Source organism: Salmo trutta, chromosome 30 (assembly GCF_901001165.1).
Source record: "Salmo trutta chromosome 30, fSalTru1.1, whole genome shotgun sequence".
Taxonomy (NCBI): Eukaryota; Metazoa; Chordata; class Actinopteri; order Salmoniformes; family Salmonidae; genus Salmo; species Salmo trutta.
In genome coordinates, this window is record NC_042986.1 from 21,943,507 (window position 1) to 21,963,164 (window position 19,658).

Genomic DNA, 19,658 nt, shown 5'->3' on the forward strand with positions numbered 1-19,658 from the left:
TTCAACCAATTTTTGCCCAGTGAGTCACTTTGGAATGCAAGGCGGACAGAACACAACAATGAGGTCAAGGGTCAAAACACTGCAGGAATGAAACACAAAACAACTCTCCCTACCCCCTCTCTCTCTCTAGTCACGCTACAAACCAACGCTAGTGGGAGAGAATTGACAGAGATCAAGCCATTGTGGCTCTGCTATCTGCAAAATTAGCCACAATCAGTGCTACACTTGGACTGAAATAGATGCTGGTATTCATTTTGGGTGTCGGTACTGTTTATATTTAGGTGCAGGAGCTCCACAATACTTTTGAGCTAATATTCTCTAAGAGGAACAGGAGCTCAAGCAGTAGAACATTTGAGGTGCCGGTACTCAGCTCCGGTGAGCTCCTGCCCAAGTCAAGCACTGGTCACAATGGCATCAACATGTAACCTGCCTATAGCCGAACCTGGCAAAGATCAACCTGAAAGAAAACATGGAGAGGAAAAATCTGAGACCACCCCTGTGGGCACAGATGTCAATTCAATGTCTATTCCACGTTGGTTCAATGTTATTTTATTGAAATGACATGGAAACAACGTTGATTCAACCAGCGTGTGCCCAGTGGGACATTCTGTTTTGAGATTTAAAAAAAATCCAAGAATAAATAAGATTTTTCTAGGCTACTATTTAATTACATAAAGACATAAGGGAACATAATTATATTTACTACAGCATTAAGATAAAATCCTAGGGCTAGCCATATTTTTCAGTGATGTTCCAGTAGTCTAGTTTGCTTAGGGTGTGCAGTGCTGTTCAAATGACAGTGGAAAAGGCATGTGTCTGTGTCAGCCTTAACTGCCTATTTATTAGCACACACTAAAATTGGGGTAAGGGGCGAATAAAATAATTTTGGTTATTATCAAACAAAAACGGATTATAGTCTGTAAAAAAATAGAGTACTTGTCATTATGATTGCCCATACCCCCAAATCAAGTCACACAGAGAACATCCACATTAATAAAATAGGTACAATCTGTCATTTCAATAGCCTGATCCTGCCACATTGTTTGGTTAACTGAGGGATGGGGCTGGGGAAATGTAAAAACACATTTTGCAGCTGGAGCTATGAACGCAAACCTGGACAGACAGTCTGTGAGATTGACATTATATAGTTTGAAGCTATTGGTACAAGACAAATGACAAAAGCAGTAGGCTATGCAACCTTACTCCACAATCAATGCAACCTAAATCCATGTTGCAAACAGTTCCTCCATGGATTAAGGTTACATTAGGATTTTTGGTCATCCTAAAACCTGACCAGAACCAGATTATGACCAGAAAATCTGATGGAAAAGACGATGAGGATCTTCTCCTCATACCCGTCTTAAGTGACTCCGCTACCTCCATCATCCTCTCTTCTTATATAGTGTCATGATGTGGGGCCCATATGGCCATCCTCTTGTTTTTTGAGCGTACAACACCTTCAATTCAACAGTTTTACTTTCCTACAGAAAAAGGAGTATATGCAATGATGTTATGGAAGTTTCTTTTCCAAGTTTTAAAATATTGTGAATTTCTTAAGGTTTAATATGAAATATTGCATACTAGGTCGCACAGTGTTGGTGAACCTTATTTAGTTAGCAACCCCTACAAAAGTTTGTCAAAAAAGTGGTGTGTCTGACGTCACACTCCCATAATGCAAGCGCTCTGCAACTCCAGCGCCGCCGAGGAAAAACCCAGGCCCCGAAAATAATAAAACTTTAAAAATTTGGAAAAATTGTTTTACAAAACATCTGAGAGAAAAGGACCAAGAACCGAATCGTGAAAGTTTTAAAGGTACGTTTACGCCAATTTTCAACGGAAACGTCCCAAATATACGCCTGCCAGGCTGATAGTAAAAATCGACTCATACCGATCAAATTCGGTGACATGAACTTGCTAAATTTCTTTAGCACTTTTCAAATAGTTGTGCAATATGTATATTTATTTTCATTACTTTATTTAATTAAGAAAAACATAACTGTTTTGTTAGCGCTCATCACATTTTCAGAATACAAACGTTTAAAAAAAACGTTTTTGAATGTTATCTTCACGTCCTTATTTTCGTATTACGTTTCCCCATTCATTATTTTTCAATCATTGCTCACGAATTACACGAGTCCATTTATTGAATTAAGTTAATTTACTTTGTTTTTAAGTTACTACGTGAATACGTTTTTGTGTGTTTTTGACTTCAAATACATGCTGATCAGCGCGAGTTGATGATGAACCATATGTTCGTTGTATATAGACTCTTGATTCGTTTCCAAGTGAAAGTTGCATAGCTTGCTTTACATTGTTCAGATCAGAGTGTCTTTTGTACAGTGGCCCCATCAAATGATGTAAAAAGGATAATTTTCTAATATAGAATACAAGGCTCATATCATTCCACCCCAGGTTTCACTTGATGACACTATCTGTTCCCTGAATATTGATCTGCAGCACTTGCACAATTAGCCTAACCATAGTAAATCTTCAACTTAAAAAGCCAAGTAATATTTTTTTATATTACAGTATTGTTAAAGTTTTCCTTATTTCACATGTGTAATCACAAAAACAGCTCAACTCCATTACTTTACAAAGTAATGACTAAAGTTTTATGTAATAAAAGTGTTACTACCAATGATGTATAGCTATGGTTATTACACAGGTATAGGGTAAAATAATGTAAAGTGCATGGCTTTGGATGGGTGCTATACATGGGGTGTGTCCGGCATCAGCTTGACCCTGGTAATTTCATCACACAACAACTGTAGGCTGATCTTAACCTTGTGCTTCTTTATAGGACTGTGGTCATGCAAAATTGCCACTCACGTTCAACCGGTCCTCTGGCTCGTGTGGCTGGATGAGACAGGGAGAAGAAGCACACAACTTTGGGCCTTACCCAAGAATTACCCTGCGGAGACACGCACACATACACACAAACACACACAAGAACATAAAACTCACACAAGCTCAGGGATGCCCACCCATATTTAGTCCGAGCCTTAGCAGCTGAGTGAGTGACTCTGCTCTCTTTGCTCAGGCCCTATTGGGTTGCTATGGCAGCTGCTGCCGCAGAACCCCCCCATCTGATAGAAGCTCGTACTGGAAAGGGAGACAGGCGGACAGACCCTCACCTGGAGAGAATACGAAACACTCCACTAGCAGCATTCAGCAGCATTCAACACCTTACTCTCCATTAACGGTGCAGCCAATGGTGTCAAGTTTGAAGGACCTCTCTTAAAATACCCCATGAGTGTCCGTCTGCTCATGCTTATGGCCCGTCGCCCTCTGCAGAAGACCCAGCGCCGTTCCCTCTGCTAGAGCATGTTCCAACAGAAGGAGCACCTGAAGAGCCACCTGCAGGCCCACGACGCCAACAGGCAGGTGTTCCACTGCCAGGAGTGTGGCAAACAGTACAGCACTCAGTTGGGCTACCGGCGCCACCTGCTGGCTGCCCACGCCCCTGCCTCCAGCGCCACCATTCCTGGGGAGCTCCATTGCCAAGAGGGGGCACCTGCCCTGCTGGAGCAGCTAGGGAGCCACACCGACAGCCTTCCGCCACTGGAGGTCACCGCCACCGTCAGGGAGAGGAAGTATTCGTGCGAGCGCTGCGACCGGCGCTTCTACACTCGCAAGGATGTACGGCGTCACGCGGTGGTGCACACGGGCCGCCGTGACTTTCTGTGCCCGCGCTGCGCCCAGCGATTTGGTCGCAGGGACCATCTGACACGCCACCTGAAGAAGAGCCACGTCCAGGAGCCCACAACCACCACCCCCACACCAGCCCCCACCACACCTGGGCCCGTAAAGGAGGAGCCAAGTCCAGTGCAATGCGGCATGGGACCCTCCTCCAAGGAGCATGTAGAGGCCTTCCCCATTGACATGTACAGCAGTTACCCCCTGCAGACCATGTCCAATCCAGGCATGGGCCACCAACACCACTCTCTCATGCAAGGCTCCCTGTCCACGGCCATGGGGGTGGGCCTCCACATGCCAGGCCCTTCTCCCCATCCCCACCACCACCTCCCCCAGCAGCAACAGCAGCCTTATGGCCACATGGCCAGGTATCAGCATGGATCTACCTCATATCCCCGCACTGACATGGAGAGCTTCCTAATGGACCTGCAGAGCGGGCTGCCCCCACACCTGACCACAACCTCCTCCTCTACCTCCTCCTCCGCCTCCCCTCAGAGGGAAGTGCTTTCAGAAACCCAGGCGGGCCCAGTGGCTGGGGACCCCCACCTTCTGTCCAGGAGCCCCGCTCTCTCCTCAGCTGAGCTGTCGTGCGCTGCTAACATGGACCTGGGTCCTCTTCTGGGCTTCTTGCCGTTCAGCCTGCCTCCCTACAGTGCTCATATGAGTATGGGAGGTCTGGTGATGGGCTACCCGTCTACCTCCACCTCCACTGTGCCACCCTCCTCCTCCAGCCCCCTACCCTATCAGGCCCCAGGAGGTCTCACCTTCCTGCAGCCCCCACAACTTCACGCACCCCAGGGCCCCGGAGCCCACAACCACAACAACAACCAGCTACCTCAGGGGTTCAGCAATCCTGGAATGAGCACTTCCACCTCCCTACCTCGCTACTACCAGACCTTTCAACAGTGAGCAGCCTGATACCATGTGACCCCAGCACCAGGCCAAGGGACACTCCAAATATTCTTGAATAAAGCCTCCCATAAAGGACGAGTGTCTAGAAAGTGTTGAATATACGAGTGATACATATAGGCATCCAATGTGCTTGCATTTATTTTTTTTATGGAAAAAATATGGGAATTGTATTTTTTTAATGATGCTAATTAAGCTTTCAGTAGCAATAGTTTTTGTTATGATGATGTTGAACACAAAGAACCACTTCATCAGTATTACCTCATCCGATAATAAGAAACTTGAGCAGAAGGAGAATAGAAAGTGTGTTTTAGCAACCAAAATGTTGTTTTATTGAAACCTGTTAGAAATAGGCCAAATGGTTGCACTTTGTTCAGAAAAGACCGCATAAGGTCTATACAATGTGGACATAAGTGCTACATGACATCTGCCACTCATCTTGTTTTCCAATAGTGTTAGTCACTTGTATGACAATGGTCATGTTAGATATTTAACAGCAGTTTGCATAAAAGTGTACTTGTGTTATCATGTTCTGCTTATTTATACAAAAACTAGAGATGTTTGATTTTTAAGTTCCTTTAAAAATCAGTTTCCCAAACCTCTATCCAGGACCACCATTCCAATTATTTGGTCTGTTCCAGACAGTATTAGCACACCTGATTCAAGTAATCAAGAGCTTGATTATTAGTTGACCAGTTCAATCAACTGTGCTTGTTCTGGAATATACCAAATAAGTGGAATGGCAGGGGGTACTCGAGGAGAGGTTTGTCAAACACTGCTTTAGAGAATGTTACTGAAATGGGTTTCATATTACTGCATATCATTGACTGTATCCTTTATTCAGTGAAATGTTGCACCGATGTCTTAAAAAATGCTACTGTTGTTTTTCTTGGGTGTCTACTCTATTGACTGGGTTTAAGCACTTAAGACATTATGAAAGGATAGAATGGATGTCTTATGAAATGTTTTGTTCCTTTTACCTCAACAACATGCTCTCCTAGATGAGCAGATTAATACACAACTCTGTCCTTTGGGGTTAGGGTATATCATTTGAATCTCTTCCCTAGTTACTTTGGCTCTAACTTGTGCCATTAGATCTAAAGTGTAGGTTTTATTAATCAAATTGCTTGTTTTGTTTAGATACAACAGACAGTGACATTGATTGACCCATAAAATCTCTACCTCTATCTTATCCTATTACAGTACCCGTTTCTTTCTTGGCGTGGAGGTAACTGTTACGTTAAAATGAACAATCAGTACGGAATAACATCTCTCCTCCTTGAACATTGTTCTCTTTTACCAGTACTTATGTATTGAATCCTTTCCTGATAAGTAGAGATCAGTTCCTTCACGCCCATGATGATTGTATCCTTGTTGGCAGCGTTTTAGACAGACTACATTGCAGACGCCTGCCAAATCTCACAACACCTGGATAGGTGTTTTAACATATCACCTAACCACATCATATGATATAGCAATCTGAGGCCCGACTGCGCAGTCAATTAAGTAGCACGCAACCATTGGTTGATGCAATGCAACTGTCTGAAATGTAGTCAGCCTGGAACGCGTCCTTTGACTACCTCAGAAAAGAGCAACTTGTAATTGCAGAGATAACATTTGTGTAGAGTTTATTTTTGTCAGTTCAACGAACGCACACTTTATAGTAATAGATTTGTATTGAGGTTAGCTGAGCATATTGACGAAAGGATGTTATGCCCAATAGTTAAGTTCCCATCATATTGTATTGAATGAGGATTCCATTTAATTCAATTGCATTGTTGCCTGCAGTAAAATTAGCTGGAAGCGTTACTAGTATGCAGGCATCACATTCTCGTTAGCTCTTAGGACAAGGCTCTAGCTGTTTGTTCCATCACCCTATAGAAGAAGATACAAAACAAGAATTGCTGAACTGCTCTTATCATATTATCTTTGAAGCATTTTCTCATTGTATGAATGTAAACAATAAAGTACCTATTAGATTGGATTGGTTTCTCGTTATTTCGTTATTAGGGCTCTTGAGTGGCGCAGCGGTCTAAGGCACTGCATCTCAGTGCTTGAGGCGTCACTATAGACACCCTGGTTCGAATCCAGGCTGTATCACATCCAGCTGTGAATGGGAGTCCCATAGGGAAACAATTGGCCCAGCGTCGTCCGGGTTTGGCTGAGGTAGGCCGTCATTGTAAATAAGAATTTGTTCTTAACTGACTGGCCTAGTTAAATAAAGGTTACGTTTAAAATAAAAAAACACTTTCACTATTTCCTTTATAGATGTAGTGTCATATCTTTTGGCATGAATCCGCTTCCATACATTTCCACACAAGAAAATAAAAATATTAAAGTACAAAATTGCTGTTCATTTTATGAGTGAAATTATGTTGTGTAGCCACAATTTATTCACACACTGTGTCCAGTTTTGTTTACACAGACAGACCATGACAAGAGTACCTTCTCTGACTGATTATGTGGGAGGTCTTTACAAGTATGCAGTTTGTCCAGCGTAGGTCAGTACAGATTTCACCGGGGGTGACATTGTAAGGTGGCAGTGCAGGTACTGTATTAATGGGTGACATTGTTACGTTGCTATAGGTACTGTATCCGTCTCCGTATCCAGAGAGGTCAGTTCCCCACCGCTGCTGATCTTCTTGAATCTGTTGGCTGCTGCTATCGCAATGTAGTTTTTCTGTCAACAAGCACAGAAGCACATTTACAACAAAGTGAGCAGGGCAGGAAGGTTGGATGCGTCTCATCAACAATGGTTGGCCGGAAACAATTGACATGAAACAGCTGATTGCAGTGCAAAGAGGATAAAACTACCATAATGTGAACAATGTGTCTTCCAACTACAAAACCAACTAAATGAACCACACTGTGTGGTGGAGGAAATCTGTTGGACTGACCTTCCATAGTTTCTTGGCCAGGTATTTCTTCAGCAGGACCTGGGACTTCAGTACTATATTGCTGCCCTTGGCCTTCTCTGCAATGTTGTTGAGCCACGGATGTCTTAGACACTGTAAAGCACTCATTCGCCCTCTGGCCAAACAGGGAACAGGGTAGAAGTATAACTAATAAACTGTAATAATCATCACAATCATGAGTGTTATGATTATTATTTCAGCTTTGGCCCTCACCCCCTCTCCTTGACCAGAAGGTGGGAGATAAAGTCCTTGGCCTCAGCTGAGATGTGCTCAAAGGCCTCGTCCTCAAAAGAACAGTTGGCAGAGAGGACGTTGTTGAGGGTCTGGCTCTCATCATCACCCAGGAAGGGTGAAAGGCCACTTAGACTGCGGAGGATGAGAGGAAGGAAGTGCCGCATGCACATACACAGGGAAACAGGTCAAAATGAAAGAGCATGCATGGTAGGGACATGGGGGGGGGGGGGGAATCCTAACTTCCACTTAAGTCACATTTTTACTTAGTCATGCATTGATGTCAATGGGACACTAAGTAAAAATGTTATTTACGTGGAAGTAAATTTGCCCCATACAACTTCCGGTTTAACTTAGATGTTAGGGAATATGAGACTGATATTTTAGACTCACAGCATATAAGTGACGACCCCTAAGGTCCACATGTCTGTGGGAAAGGACACAAAATCAAAGTTGACCACCTCTGGGGCCAGAAATTCAGGGGTTCCAAAATTGACTCTGAGCTTCTCCCGAGGCCTGTATCTGATTCCGAGGAAGAAAGAAAATTAATTTTCAAGGTTCTTTTTGAGAGAGCTGCTACCAATGCTCACAATAAATCCCCCAAAGTCACACCCACAGCTGAAGAGAGGCATTACCTTCTTGCCAACCCAAAGTCGATAATCTTCACCTGATGGCCAGTTCGATTCACACAAAGGATATTCTCCGGCTGTAAACATCAGAGTGTGCAAATTCATTTGGATAAATTAACCATTGATTACTTTTCTTACAACAACACACATATGGATGCCTCTGAGTTATGGTGGGACTGACCACGCTGTGCTTCAAGTGGTTATTAAAATGTGCCTGGCATTTGTGACGGTGGTAAGCCTTGAAATCTGGAATGCACATCCAGTCCACCATACTCACTTTCAGGTCGAGGTGGAGGACGTACATCTGATGCATGTAGCTGACCCCTTCACAGATCTGCTTGACAAACACCATGGCGTCCACCTCGGTCAACGGTGCGCTCTCATCCACAATCCTGTCAAACAGCTCCCCGCCCTCAACACTGCCACACACAGACATCAGGTTGAGCAACTCCACTGCTCCTTTCTCCCCTTTCCATTGTGTACTATTGATTGAGGTATACTGTATGTAATGCACTTTGTCTTTGTTTTAATAATGTATCCATATTTGTGGTGATTCAGTGTTCCGTATCTATGTCTCTGAGTGTCTGTACTTTGTACTTTAGTGTCTGCTGCCAGCAAACCAAATCCCCCCTCAGAAGATCATTAAAGTATATTAATTAATTGTTAATTTATTGATCCCTGTAAAATGATTTGTTGAATGTTTGGAAGCACCACAGTGTAATGGAGATCTTGCTAACCAATGACACTGCATAGCAGAGTGGAATATGAAGGAATAGTAGCCACTTACTATTCCAGAATTAACACCAGCTGGTGCTTGGCCTCAAAGGCCTCGTAGAGCTGGAGGATGTTGGGATGACTCAGCTGGTTCATTGCCTGCACCTCGTTATTTGCCCTTTCCTGAGAGAACAACACAGGCAAATGTGTATGTGATCATACAAATGTGTACCTCACTCACTCACTCACTCACCTTCTCTTTAGCAGTTCGTGTGTTGATTATCTTAGCTGCGAGCTTTAGTCCAGAGGATTTTTCAGTGCATTTGTGCACCTTGCCAAAGCGTCCGCTGAGGAAAAAATATGTTTTCTTAACTCATTAACACACAAACCCAATAGCTAGTAGATAACATCTGGGAGATTACTAGTTCTACCACTATTCCAGACCAGTAGGCTACAGATGTCAGTTTACCTCCCCAGCACCTCTCTGGTGTGGATGATGAAGATGTCAGATGGGGGGTTGGATCGCAACGACACACAGCGGTGAAGGAAAGGAGCTGGCTGGGGGGGAACGTCATCTGAGAGACAGAGAGAGAGAGAGAGAGAGAGAGAGAGAGAGAAAGATTGGGAGGGCAACACTCATTAGCGCAACGTCAGTACACGTCTCTGTTTAATAGCATACTAATCCCAAAATTCTCAAACACACTAAGGCCTTTTGTGCACGGAAGTCAACATTCACCTATGACCTTATGGCAAGTTTTGGTAGGGGACTTGGGCCGGGTCCTTTCTGCTGTAGTAGGGACTACTATGATCTGTATTCCACTGGCTGCAACTGGACTATCCCTTGCCAACACACTGCAGGTCTTCCCAACAGCAGGTCCACGGGCAGGGCAGACAGACTGGGGCTTGGGCCTTGAGCTCTGGAGCCTGGACCAGAAAGAAGGCCAGCACAATCAGAGCAGAGTAGCATTTATAATTTGTTTGGTGGAAAGCAATGTGATTCAAATTGGTGGTGGATGTGTTGAGTTTTTCACATATAGATATGATATCGAATAATTTATCATTTTTATTAGTATGTATGTTAGGTGATGAGTAAGTGCCTTTACCTCTGCAAGGACTCTGGACAGCTGTGCACTTGTCTGAGGGAGGAGCTCTCCACGGTTGGCATAAGGACAGCCAACCCAGACTGCTTTTTTGGTGCGGGGGCGGGACTTGATGGAGCAGCTGCTTGGTTCTCTGTCACTGCGGTCCTCGTCTCAGTCTTTGGAGTGTCCGCCATTGATGGTACAACGGCTACAGCTGGAACCTCTCTCATACCACCCCTTTTAGTTTCACTCTGTCTGTGGGAATCTGCTGCCATTGGTTGACCTCTGACCCCTTGCTGGTTCCCTCCAATCCACCGCTCTCCAACACAGTCTCTTTGCTCTGCTCCCATACCAGCAGACACCCCTTAATTAATATACAGTTATAGTCGGAAGTTTACATACACTTAGGTTGGAGTCATTAAAACTCATTTTTCAACCACTCCACATTTTCTTGTTAACAAACTATAGTCGGTTAGGGCATCTACTTTGTGCATGACACAAGTAATTTTTCCAACAATTGTTTCCAGACAGATTATTTCACTTATAATTCACTGTATCACAATTCCAGTGGGTCAGAAGTTTACATACACTAAATTGACTGTGCCTTTAAACAGCTTGGAAAATTCCAGAAAATGATGTCATGGCTTTAGAAGCTTCTGATAGACTAATTGACATCATTTGAGTCAATTGGAGGTGTACCTGTGGATGTATTTCAAGGCCTACCTTCAAACTCAGTGCCTCCTTGCTTGACATCATGGGAAAATCAAAAGAAGTCAGCCAAGAACTCAGAAAACAAATTGTAGACCTCCACAAGTCTGGTTCATCCTTGGGAGCAATTTCCAAACGCCTGAAGGTACCACGTTCATCTGTACAAACAAAATTACGCAAGTATAAACACCATGGGACCACGCAGCCATCATACCACTCAGGAAGGAGACGCGTTCTGTCTCCTCGAGATGAACGTACTTTGGTGCGAATAGTGCAAATCAATCCCAGAACAACAGCAAAGGAACTTGTGAAGATGCTGAAGGAAACAGGTACAAAAGTATCAATATCCACAGTAAAATGAGTCCTATATCGACATAACCTGAAAGGCTGCTCAGCAAGGAAGAAGCCACTGCTCCAAAACCACCATAAAAAAGCCAGACAACGGTTTGCAACTGCACATGGGGACAAAGATCATACTTTTTGGAGAAATGTTTTCTGGTCTGATGAAACAAAAATAGAACAATTTGGCCATAATAACCATTGTTATGTTCGGGACGCTTGCAAGCTGAAGAACACCTTCCCAACCGTGAAGCACGGGGGTGGCAGCATCATGTTGTGGGGGTGCTTTGCTGCAGGAGGGACTGGGGCACTTCACAAAATAGATGGCATCATGAGGGAGGAAAATTATGTGGATATATTGAAGCAACATCTCAAGACATCAGTCAGGAAGTTAAAGCTTGGTCGCAAATGGGTCTTCCAAATAGACAATGACCCCAAGCATACTTCCAAAGTTGTGGCAAAATGGCTTAAGGACAACAAAGTCAAGGTATTGGAGTGGCCATCACAAAGCCCTGACCTCAATCCCATAGAAAATGTGTGGGCAGAACTGAAAAAGTGTGTGCGAGCAAGGAGGCCTACAAACCTGACTCAGTTACACCAGCTCTGTCAGGAGGAATGGGCCAAAATTCACCCAACTTATTGTGGGAAGCTTGTGGAAGGCTACCCGAAATGTTTGACCCAAGTTAAACAATTTAATGGCAATGCTACCAAATACTAATTGAGTGTATGTAAACTTCTGACCCACTGGGAATGTGATGAAAGAAATAAAAGCTGAAATAAATCATTCTCTCTACTATTATTCTGACATTTCACATTCTTAAAATAAAGTGGTGATCCTAACTGAACTTAGACAGGGACTTTTTACTAGGATTAAATGTCAGGAATTGTGAAAAACTGAGTTTAAATGTATTTGGCTAAGGTGTATGAAAACTTCTGACTTCAATTGTATGTCTATCCATTCATATGGTTTCATTCAATTCAATGCTTTCTCTGTGTTCCTATCTATCATATAACACATAAACACCCATCGAATTCATGAATGTTGGTCAGCTCAATCTAGCCAAATGTAGGTCTTGAGCTCACAGAGTATGACATGACTATAGTCATACCACTAAAATGGAAGTGAGTTACCTTTCTTTGCAGGAGCGATAGGAGTCTGTTGCTTTGTTTCCTGGTGTCTGTTCATCTCAAACTGATTCTGGGTCTCAGCCTGAGCATGAGAGAAACAGAGGCAGCTTGAGCATCTCACAAGGTGTGCCACTGACCAATCATCAACTAAAAGGCTTGTTTTATGTTTTGCCAATTAGAGATATGAAGTAGACACATATCCATGCAATGTATACACAAACCCATTCACACAATGAAGAAACATATTATAAGAGTACCTTTTCAGTGCTTAATGAATCACTGACGGGCAGAGATGCTGTCCTAAGTGACGCCTCGATGGATGTCACCGCTTGGTTCTTCGTCACTGTGGTCCTTGTCTGAGTCAAAATCTTTTGAGTGTGCGCCATTGATGGGAAAACTGCTACTGCCAGCCGTGTCAATGTTTTCTTTGCATCTGTCTCTATCAAATAATACACCAATTGAATCCACCCTGGATTATAGTCACCTACATTTGGTCTAGAGCTCATTTGAGTATGAATAGTTACCTTTCTTTGCTGGGGTGGTAGGACTGTGTTGTGTCTTATCCTGCTGTCTGTTTGTCTCCAACTGATCCGGGATCTCATCCTGACCATGAGAGAACATAGCACCAGACAGACTAAAACGGTTGCTTTATGTTTTGTCATTTAGATATACATGTTTACCATGTTGACATGTATCAACATGGAAAAAGACAATGCAGTGTATACACAACCATTCACACAATGAGGAAACAGACTGAAAGTACCTTAGAAGTGACTAGTGAGGTCCTGGCTGGCAGATATACTGTCCTAGGTGATGGTTCAATGGGTGGGGCTGGGGCAGCTTCCTGGCAGGTGTGGGGGTTCCTTTGCTCCAGACCTCATTTACAAGACAAAACAGAATTATCCTCAAAGGAAATTGGACACAATTCTTACAAGCCTCTGTCATCTTCACAGTAGCATGGACGTTGTTGTAACATCAACATTGTGTGAGCAAAATCATTGTAATTCATGTCCACTTCACAGTTATTTATCTCCTTTGAAATGCAGTTTGAAACTTTAATGCAGATACACGGTATTGGTTGAGACATTGAAATACTAAACCATGGGCCAATCCTGTAGTGAGCTCAGTCAAACTTAGCTTGTCAATAACAATACAATACTTCCATGTGTCATTTCAGATCGATTGAACGTTACCTTTGGCCAGGGCCTCTAAGGTCCTCTGCATCTCACCGATCTTCCTATCAAAGTTCTCTAGCAGCCTGGACTGGGCCACAAGCTGCCTTTCTGTTGCATCTGTCTGGCCGCTGTGCAGACTGCAGGTGGAGCAGATGGAGCAGGAACCTATTTGTCTGGAGAGGAGCTCATCCAACTTGTGAGTCAAGTTATCTACTTTGGCCTCTAGGACAGGTAGGTTTGTGGGGAGTGGGACAGGTGGCATACACCGCACGGAACCCATGATGAACAGTGGTCCTCAATAGGCCTCCGCAAAACACAAGCCTCTAGAATAGAAGACATAGGCAGAGTTATCCTCAAGAAATGAAAAGGCGGGTTACAGATTGTAAAAAAAAGTCAGGACAGTTGGTTACAACTCCCTCCAAAAATATAAAGGTTGTCACTCTTCAGGCCTCCTCTCAGAGCTCTTAAAATTGTACCTACCTCTTGGATCAATGAAAGCTGTAGAAGGCAGAGTAGGAAGAATGTCATATCAGGTAAACAAGCAGAAAGACCAGTATTGGTGAGAGTCAGACAGTAGGGGTTGGTCCTGTCCAGAGAGCAGAATGCCGCAGTGAGCTGGTTTGCTCCGTTATCTCTTCCAGCGACAGCCTCATGGTCCAGAAATAGGCAAGCGAGGGGCAAGGGCGCCAAGGGTTGGGAAACAATAGCAGATAACGAAGGTATGCATGTCAGGCCAGACAGACGTCAAGAGGACATACGCAGTTCCTCTGATGAAGGAGAGCATGTGCACACAATTCTTTTTTTATTTGGGCATAGAAGGCAGTGATCCAAATGTCAGGGTCTTGGCTAATCAAGTTACAACCAATCCTTTCCAGGCTTGGACCAGACTCCTAATTTGCATATTTATTGGTGTGTTAATAGTCTCACTAAACTATCAGATACTGTTCCCCCATAATACTATTCCCAATGAGCTGATTACTGAAATGACACAGTTTGGCCTCCATCCAACCTTACCCACTAGCTCAGTGTCTCAACCTCTGGTCCCCAAGATGGTTAGTCTACACCAGTGGTTCCCAAACTTTGTATAGTCCTGTACTCCTTCAAACATTCAACCTCCAGCTGTGTACCCCCTCTAGCACCAGGGTCAGCACACTCTCAAATGTTGCTTTTTGCCATCATTGTAAGCCTGCCACACACACACTATACAATACATTTATTAAACATAAAAATTAGTGTGAGTTTTTGTCACAACCGGGCTTGTGGGAAGTGACAGAGCTCTTATTGGACCAGGGCACAAATAATAATATAATAATAATAATGTTGCTCTTTATTTAGGCATCTTACATATAAAACCTTATTTGTTCATAAAAAATGGTGGGTGTGCTTGAAATGATGCACATAAATCATTTTCCACACACAGTCTGTGCCTGTATTTAGTTTTCATGCTAGTGAGGGCCGAGAATCCACTCTCACATAGGTACGTGGTTGCAAAGGGCATCAGTGTCTTTTCCAAGGCAAGAAACTCTGAGCTCAGCCCTATCCAGAAATAATTCAACAAAATTTTCACAGAACCGCTTGTTGCAATTTCGATGATGCTCTCTTGTTCAGATATCGGTAAGTGGACTGGAGGCAGGGCATGAAAGGGATAACGAATACAGTTGTTTGTGTTGTCCGTTTTGGGAAAGTACCTGTGTAATTGAGCACCCAGCTCACTCAGGTGCTTCGCTATATTACATTTGACATTGGCCGTAAGCTTAAGTTAATTTGCACACAAAAAAATCATACAATGATGGAAAGACCTGTGTGTTGTCCTTGTTAATACAGACAGAAAAGAGCTCCAACTTCTTAATCATAGCCTCAATTTTGTCCCGTACATTGAATATAGTTGCGGAGAGTCCCTGTAATCCAAGATTCAGATCATTCAGGCAAGTAAAAACATCGCCCAGATAGGCCAGTCATGTGAGAAACTCGTCATCATGCAAGCAGTCAGACAAGTGAAAATTATGGTCAGTAAAAACTCTAAGCTCATCTCTCAATTAAAAGAAACGTGTCATACTTTGCCCCTTGATTACCAGAGCACTTTTGTATGTTGTAAAAGTGTTACATGGTCACTGACCATATCATTGCATAATGCAGAAAATACAGAGAGTTCAGGGGCTTTGCTTTAACAAAGTTAACCATTTTCACTGTAGTGTCCAAAACGTCTTTCAAGCTGTCAGGCATTCCCTTGGCAGCAAGAGCCTCACGGTGGATGCTGCAGTGTACCCCAAGTGGCATTGGGAGCAACTGCTTGCACGCACGTTACCACTCCACTATGTCTCCCTGTCATGGCTTTTGTGCCATCAGTACAGACACCAACAGATCTTGACCACCAAAGTCCATTTGATGTCACAAAGCTGTCCTGTACTTAAAGAATTTCCTCTCAGTTTGTCCTGGTTTCCAGTGGTTTGCAGAAGAGGAAGTCTTCCTTAACCCTTGTGTTGTCTTAAGGGTAAAAAATGATCCGCCACTATGTTTAACAGCAGAAAAAAAACCCTAAATGATATTTTTTCAACTTGAAATTTGATTACTTTTCCTAGAGTGACCCCAACATTAGAAAAAGTGAAACATCGCCGTTGTTCATATTTCCATGAAAGCTGTGCACCACCAGGGTACAAAGATTGTCTTAGGGTCATTTTTGACCCGGCAGTTATAAAATAATTTACACACCACAAAAACCACAAAGACACACACGCACAATGAGAAATGTTGATTATGTGCGCTACTGATTGAACTCAGACAAAACTAAAACTTTCTTGTGCATGTGCAGCATCTCCCCTCCACGACCCCACACATGACTCAAGTTCACAGACAAAATAAACAACATTTCAGCCAAAATAAATATTTATTGAAAGCATTGTTTACTAATGGGGAATGCAGTCAGAGGCTATAAAGGTGCTACAGATGACAGTCCCCCAGTTCTCTCTTTGCTGAAGCCATGAGTGCACGTTTCAGTGCCCAATGGGATGTAGATCAGATTTTTGTTGTCCAGGAGGAACAAGAGAACAATGATTTAGAAGAGGAGGAGGTCTATGAAGAAGAAGACGGGGAAGAAATCCCCCAAGCTGAGAGACATTTTTGTCAAAGAACAGCAAAATAAAATGGTCCTTGTCACCATATGACAACCAGGGCAGGATGGCAGCACAAAATGTCATAAGGATGACCCCAGGGCCCACAAGACATGCAGTTGCCCATGCCCAGGACATCTCCTCAACATTCTACATGTTCATCACACCAGCCATCAACAAAAATCATCCTGGAGATGACAGATTTGGAGGGTTTCCGTAAATATGGAGACAACTGGAAAAGGATGGATGAGATTGACCTGCATGCCTACATAGGGCTGCTAATCTTAGCGGGTGTGTATAGGTCCCGAGGCGAGGCTACATGTAGTCTCTGGGATGCAGAGAGTGGAAGGGCGATTTTCTGTGCCACGATTCCACTGAAAGTCTTTCACACTTTCTCAAGAATGCTATGATTTTATAACCGTGAGACAAGACCTGCAAGACGTGTGAGAGATAAACTGGCAGCCACAAGAGAGGTCTGGGAGAAGTGGGTGGAGCGTCTGCCATACCTCTACAACCCTGGGCCTGAAGAAACAGTGGATGAGCAACTGGTTCCATTCAGAGGTACATTTTTATATCTGTAGTGTAAGTGATTTTCACTGTTAATTGTATTATGTATTCCTGTAATATTATTGATTTATGTGATTGTTTTCTGTGACACTGATACTACTTACTGATAGTAATCTCTTTTGTCAAAAGGTCACTGTCCTTTCCAGCAGTATATGCCCAGCAAGCCAGCAAAGTATGGCATCAAGATATGGGTGGCCTGTGACGCACAATCCAGCTACGCTTGGAAGATGCAAGTCTACACAGGGAAGCCGACCAGTGGAGGCCCAGAGAAGAACCAGTGGATGCAGGTTGTGCTTGATGTGACAGATGGACTGAGGGGGCACAATGTCACGTGTGACAATTTATTCACCTCTTTTGAACTCAGCCAGCAGCTCCTGAAGAGAAAGATCACCATGGTTGGTACAGTTAGAAAGAACAAGCCTGAGCTCCCCCCTTCACTCTTCATAACAAGGGGGAAAGACCTTCTCATCAAAGTTTGCCTTCACCCCCACCACTCCAGTTTCTTACCTCCCAAAGAGGAACAAGAATGTGGTCTTCCTTAGCACACTGCACAAAACGGCTGAGATCAGTGATCGTGAGGACAGGAAGCCAGCCATCATCCTGGACTACAACCACAATAACGGAGGCGTGGACAACCTGGACAAGGTGATTGGAACTTGGTCAACTTCCATAACAACATTGATGTGTCCTCATACAATGCCTTCGTGCTATGGAACAAGATCAACCCTACCTGGATGCCTGATAAGCGGAACAAGAGGGTGTTCCTGGAGCAGCTGGGAAAGGCACTTGTAACCCCACACATTCAAAGAAGGCAGCGCCTCCCACACACAGCAGCCTCTGCAGCGCTTGTGAAAACTGTTCAGGGGGCTGAATCTTGTCCTGGTCCACCTGAGGCTGCAGCTGGGGCAGGCAAGAGGAGACGCCAATTCTGCCCCCCAAAGGACTGTAAAACAAATACTATGTGCTGCAGAAATACATCTGTAAAGTCCATGCACACACACTTACATACTGTCCTACATGTGCTAATTAGAGTTGAATGAATTAGGTTCTTCACATTTTTGTTTTGTATATATTACCTTATTTTATTCTTATTGTTCATACAGCTTGTGGGTGGGGGCAATGGTAAGAAAAATGGAAGACTAGTATTTTGTAGTTGAATTCCTCATTGTACAGTATATAAGAATTTATCACTATGTTGGCAAAAAAGTTCAAGACTGTTTCCCTTCAATAAAATGCTTTCAAAATGACTTTCTGCACATCTGCTACTTTCTTAGGCTATACAAGTGCTATCTCTTACATAAAATGTTTACACCTATGCAGTACCTTTAGCAATAATAATAATCTACTTTAGTAAAGAAATGACAGGTGTGTTGTAATAAAAACGAGTGGTGTCCACTGATTAAACCCAGATATTCACAAAGTTTGATGAATGACAGGTTGTTTCATGCAAATTAGATTCGGGGTTTAAAATTCAATTAAGCTGCTTTATTTTAGGGGTTTAGTGAAGGCAGGTCATTTTTGACCCTTTGGACAATGTTTAGACTATACAAGGGTTAATTGACCCCCCATAAACATAAGAGATATACCAGGGGCTGTGCCAGGCAGGCCACGTCCGTTTACTCATCCAGCTGTAACGCATATAATTAATTGGCTTGTATGCGAAGCAGTAATCGTTTCAAAGCATCTCCTGCCATGTCACTGAAGCGTCATGAAACAAGTTTGATGAAGGCACTGTGTAGTTCTTGGCCTTTCCCCCAGCCATATCCAGAGCAGCAGGAAGAATGAAGTCCTCCACAATAGTATGGGGCTTGCCTGTCCTAGCCACTTGGTAACTCACCCTGTAAGATGCATCTAGCCCCTTCTTATTAATGGTATCTGTTGTTTATGACATGTCTGCAGCTGCCACAACACAATTCCAGACATCTGCTTTTGTAAGAATACAAATTGGCATACTGACTGCAGGAATGGACACCAGATCCACTGCCAATTGAATTATCATTTATCTTCCATAAGTCACCGTCATTTTAGAGAAGTTGGCTGTACGTCCAACCGGCCTCAACCGCAGATCACGTCTATGGCATCATGTGGGCAAGCGGTTTGCTGACATCATCCTTGGGGACAGTGGCCAATGGTGGCGGTAGGGCTATGGCATGGGCAGGCATAAGCTACAGCCACAATTGTAATATCAATGGCGAAGTCAACGCACAAGAATACCGTGACAAGATCCTGAGGCCCATTTCTTTTAATGCACTGTATCTGTGACCAGATGCATATCTGTATTCCCAGTCATGTGAAATCCATAGATTAGGGCCTAGTGAATACATTTCACCTGACTGATTTGCTCATGAACTGTAACTAAGTTAAAAAAAAAAAAATCTATTAAATTGTTGCTTTAAAAAATCTTGTTCAGTATGCAGATATTACTTCAAAAGATAGTAATGATGTCAATTCTGATGTA

The 19,658-nt window shown here is 43.4% G+C and overlaps 2 protein-coding genes across 3 annotated transcripts; one reads left to right on the forward strand and one right to left on the reverse strand.

The window, feature by feature from the left end:
* Positions 1-1,378: 1,378 nt before the first annotated feature.
* Positions 1,379-6,589, forward strand: LOC115168261 (zinc finger protein PLAGL2). Its single transcript, XM_029723365.1, has 2 exons — positions 1,379-1,812; positions 2,801-6,589. The coding sequence occupies exon 2, from the start codon at positions 3,325-3,327 to the stop codon at positions 4,603-4,605; it is 1,281 nt and encodes a 426-aa protein (XP_029579225.1). The 5' UTR covers positions 1,379-1,812; positions 2,801-3,324; the 3' UTR covers positions 4,606-6,589.
* A 368-nt stretch (positions 6,590-6,957) lies between these two features.
* Positions 6,958-14,160, reverse strand: mylk2 (myosin light chain kinase 2). 2 transcript variants are annotated; one of them, XM_029723367.1, is made up of 17 exons: positions 14,007-14,160; positions 13,545-13,849; positions 13,115-13,227; positions 12,876-12,954; positions 12,609-12,790; positions 12,355-12,433; positions 10,198-10,516; positions 9,831-10,018; positions 9,564-9,669; positions 9,348-9,441; positions 9,168-9,277; positions 8,658-8,799; positions 8,387-8,457; positions 8,145-8,273; positions 7,734-7,886; positions 7,503-7,635; positions 6,958-7,285 (listed from the first exon to the last, which is right to left on the reverse strand). In XM_029723367.1, the coding sequence occupies exons 2-17, from the start codon at positions 13,804-13,806 to the stop codon at positions 7,178-7,180; spliced, it is 2,268 nt and encodes a 755-aa protein (XP_029579227.1). In that variant the 5' UTR covers positions 13,807-13,849; positions 14,007-14,160; the 3' UTR covers positions 6,958-7,177. The 2 variants fall into 2 exon arrangements, with proteins under 2 accessions (XP_029579227.1, XP_029579226.1); XM_029723366.1 differs by having other exon boundaries at positions 10,198-10,540.
* Positions 14,161-19,658: the final 5,498 nt, after the last annotated feature.

What these genes read in the sequence shown, in the direction of transcription:
- mylk2 (XM_029723366.1), bottom strand. Translation starts at nt 13,806, where the DNA reads ATGGGTTCCGTGCGGTGTATGCCACCTGTCCCACTCCCCACAAACCTA. An exon ending in CACGAACTGCTAAAGAGAAG is followed by an intron (nt 9,278 to 9,347) that starts GTGAGTGAGTGA and finishes TTGTTCTCTCAG; the next exon opens with GAAAGGGCAAATAACGAGGT. An exon ending in CTGGTGTTAATTCTGGAATA is followed by an intron (nt 8,800 to 9,167) that starts GTAAGTGGCTAC and finishes TGTGTGTGGCAG; the next exon opens with TGTTGAGGGCGGGGAGCTGT.
- LOC115168261 (XM_029723365.1), top strand. Translation starts at nt 3,325, where the DNA reads ATGTTCCAACAGAAGGAGCACCTGAAGAGCCACCTGCAGGCCCACGAC.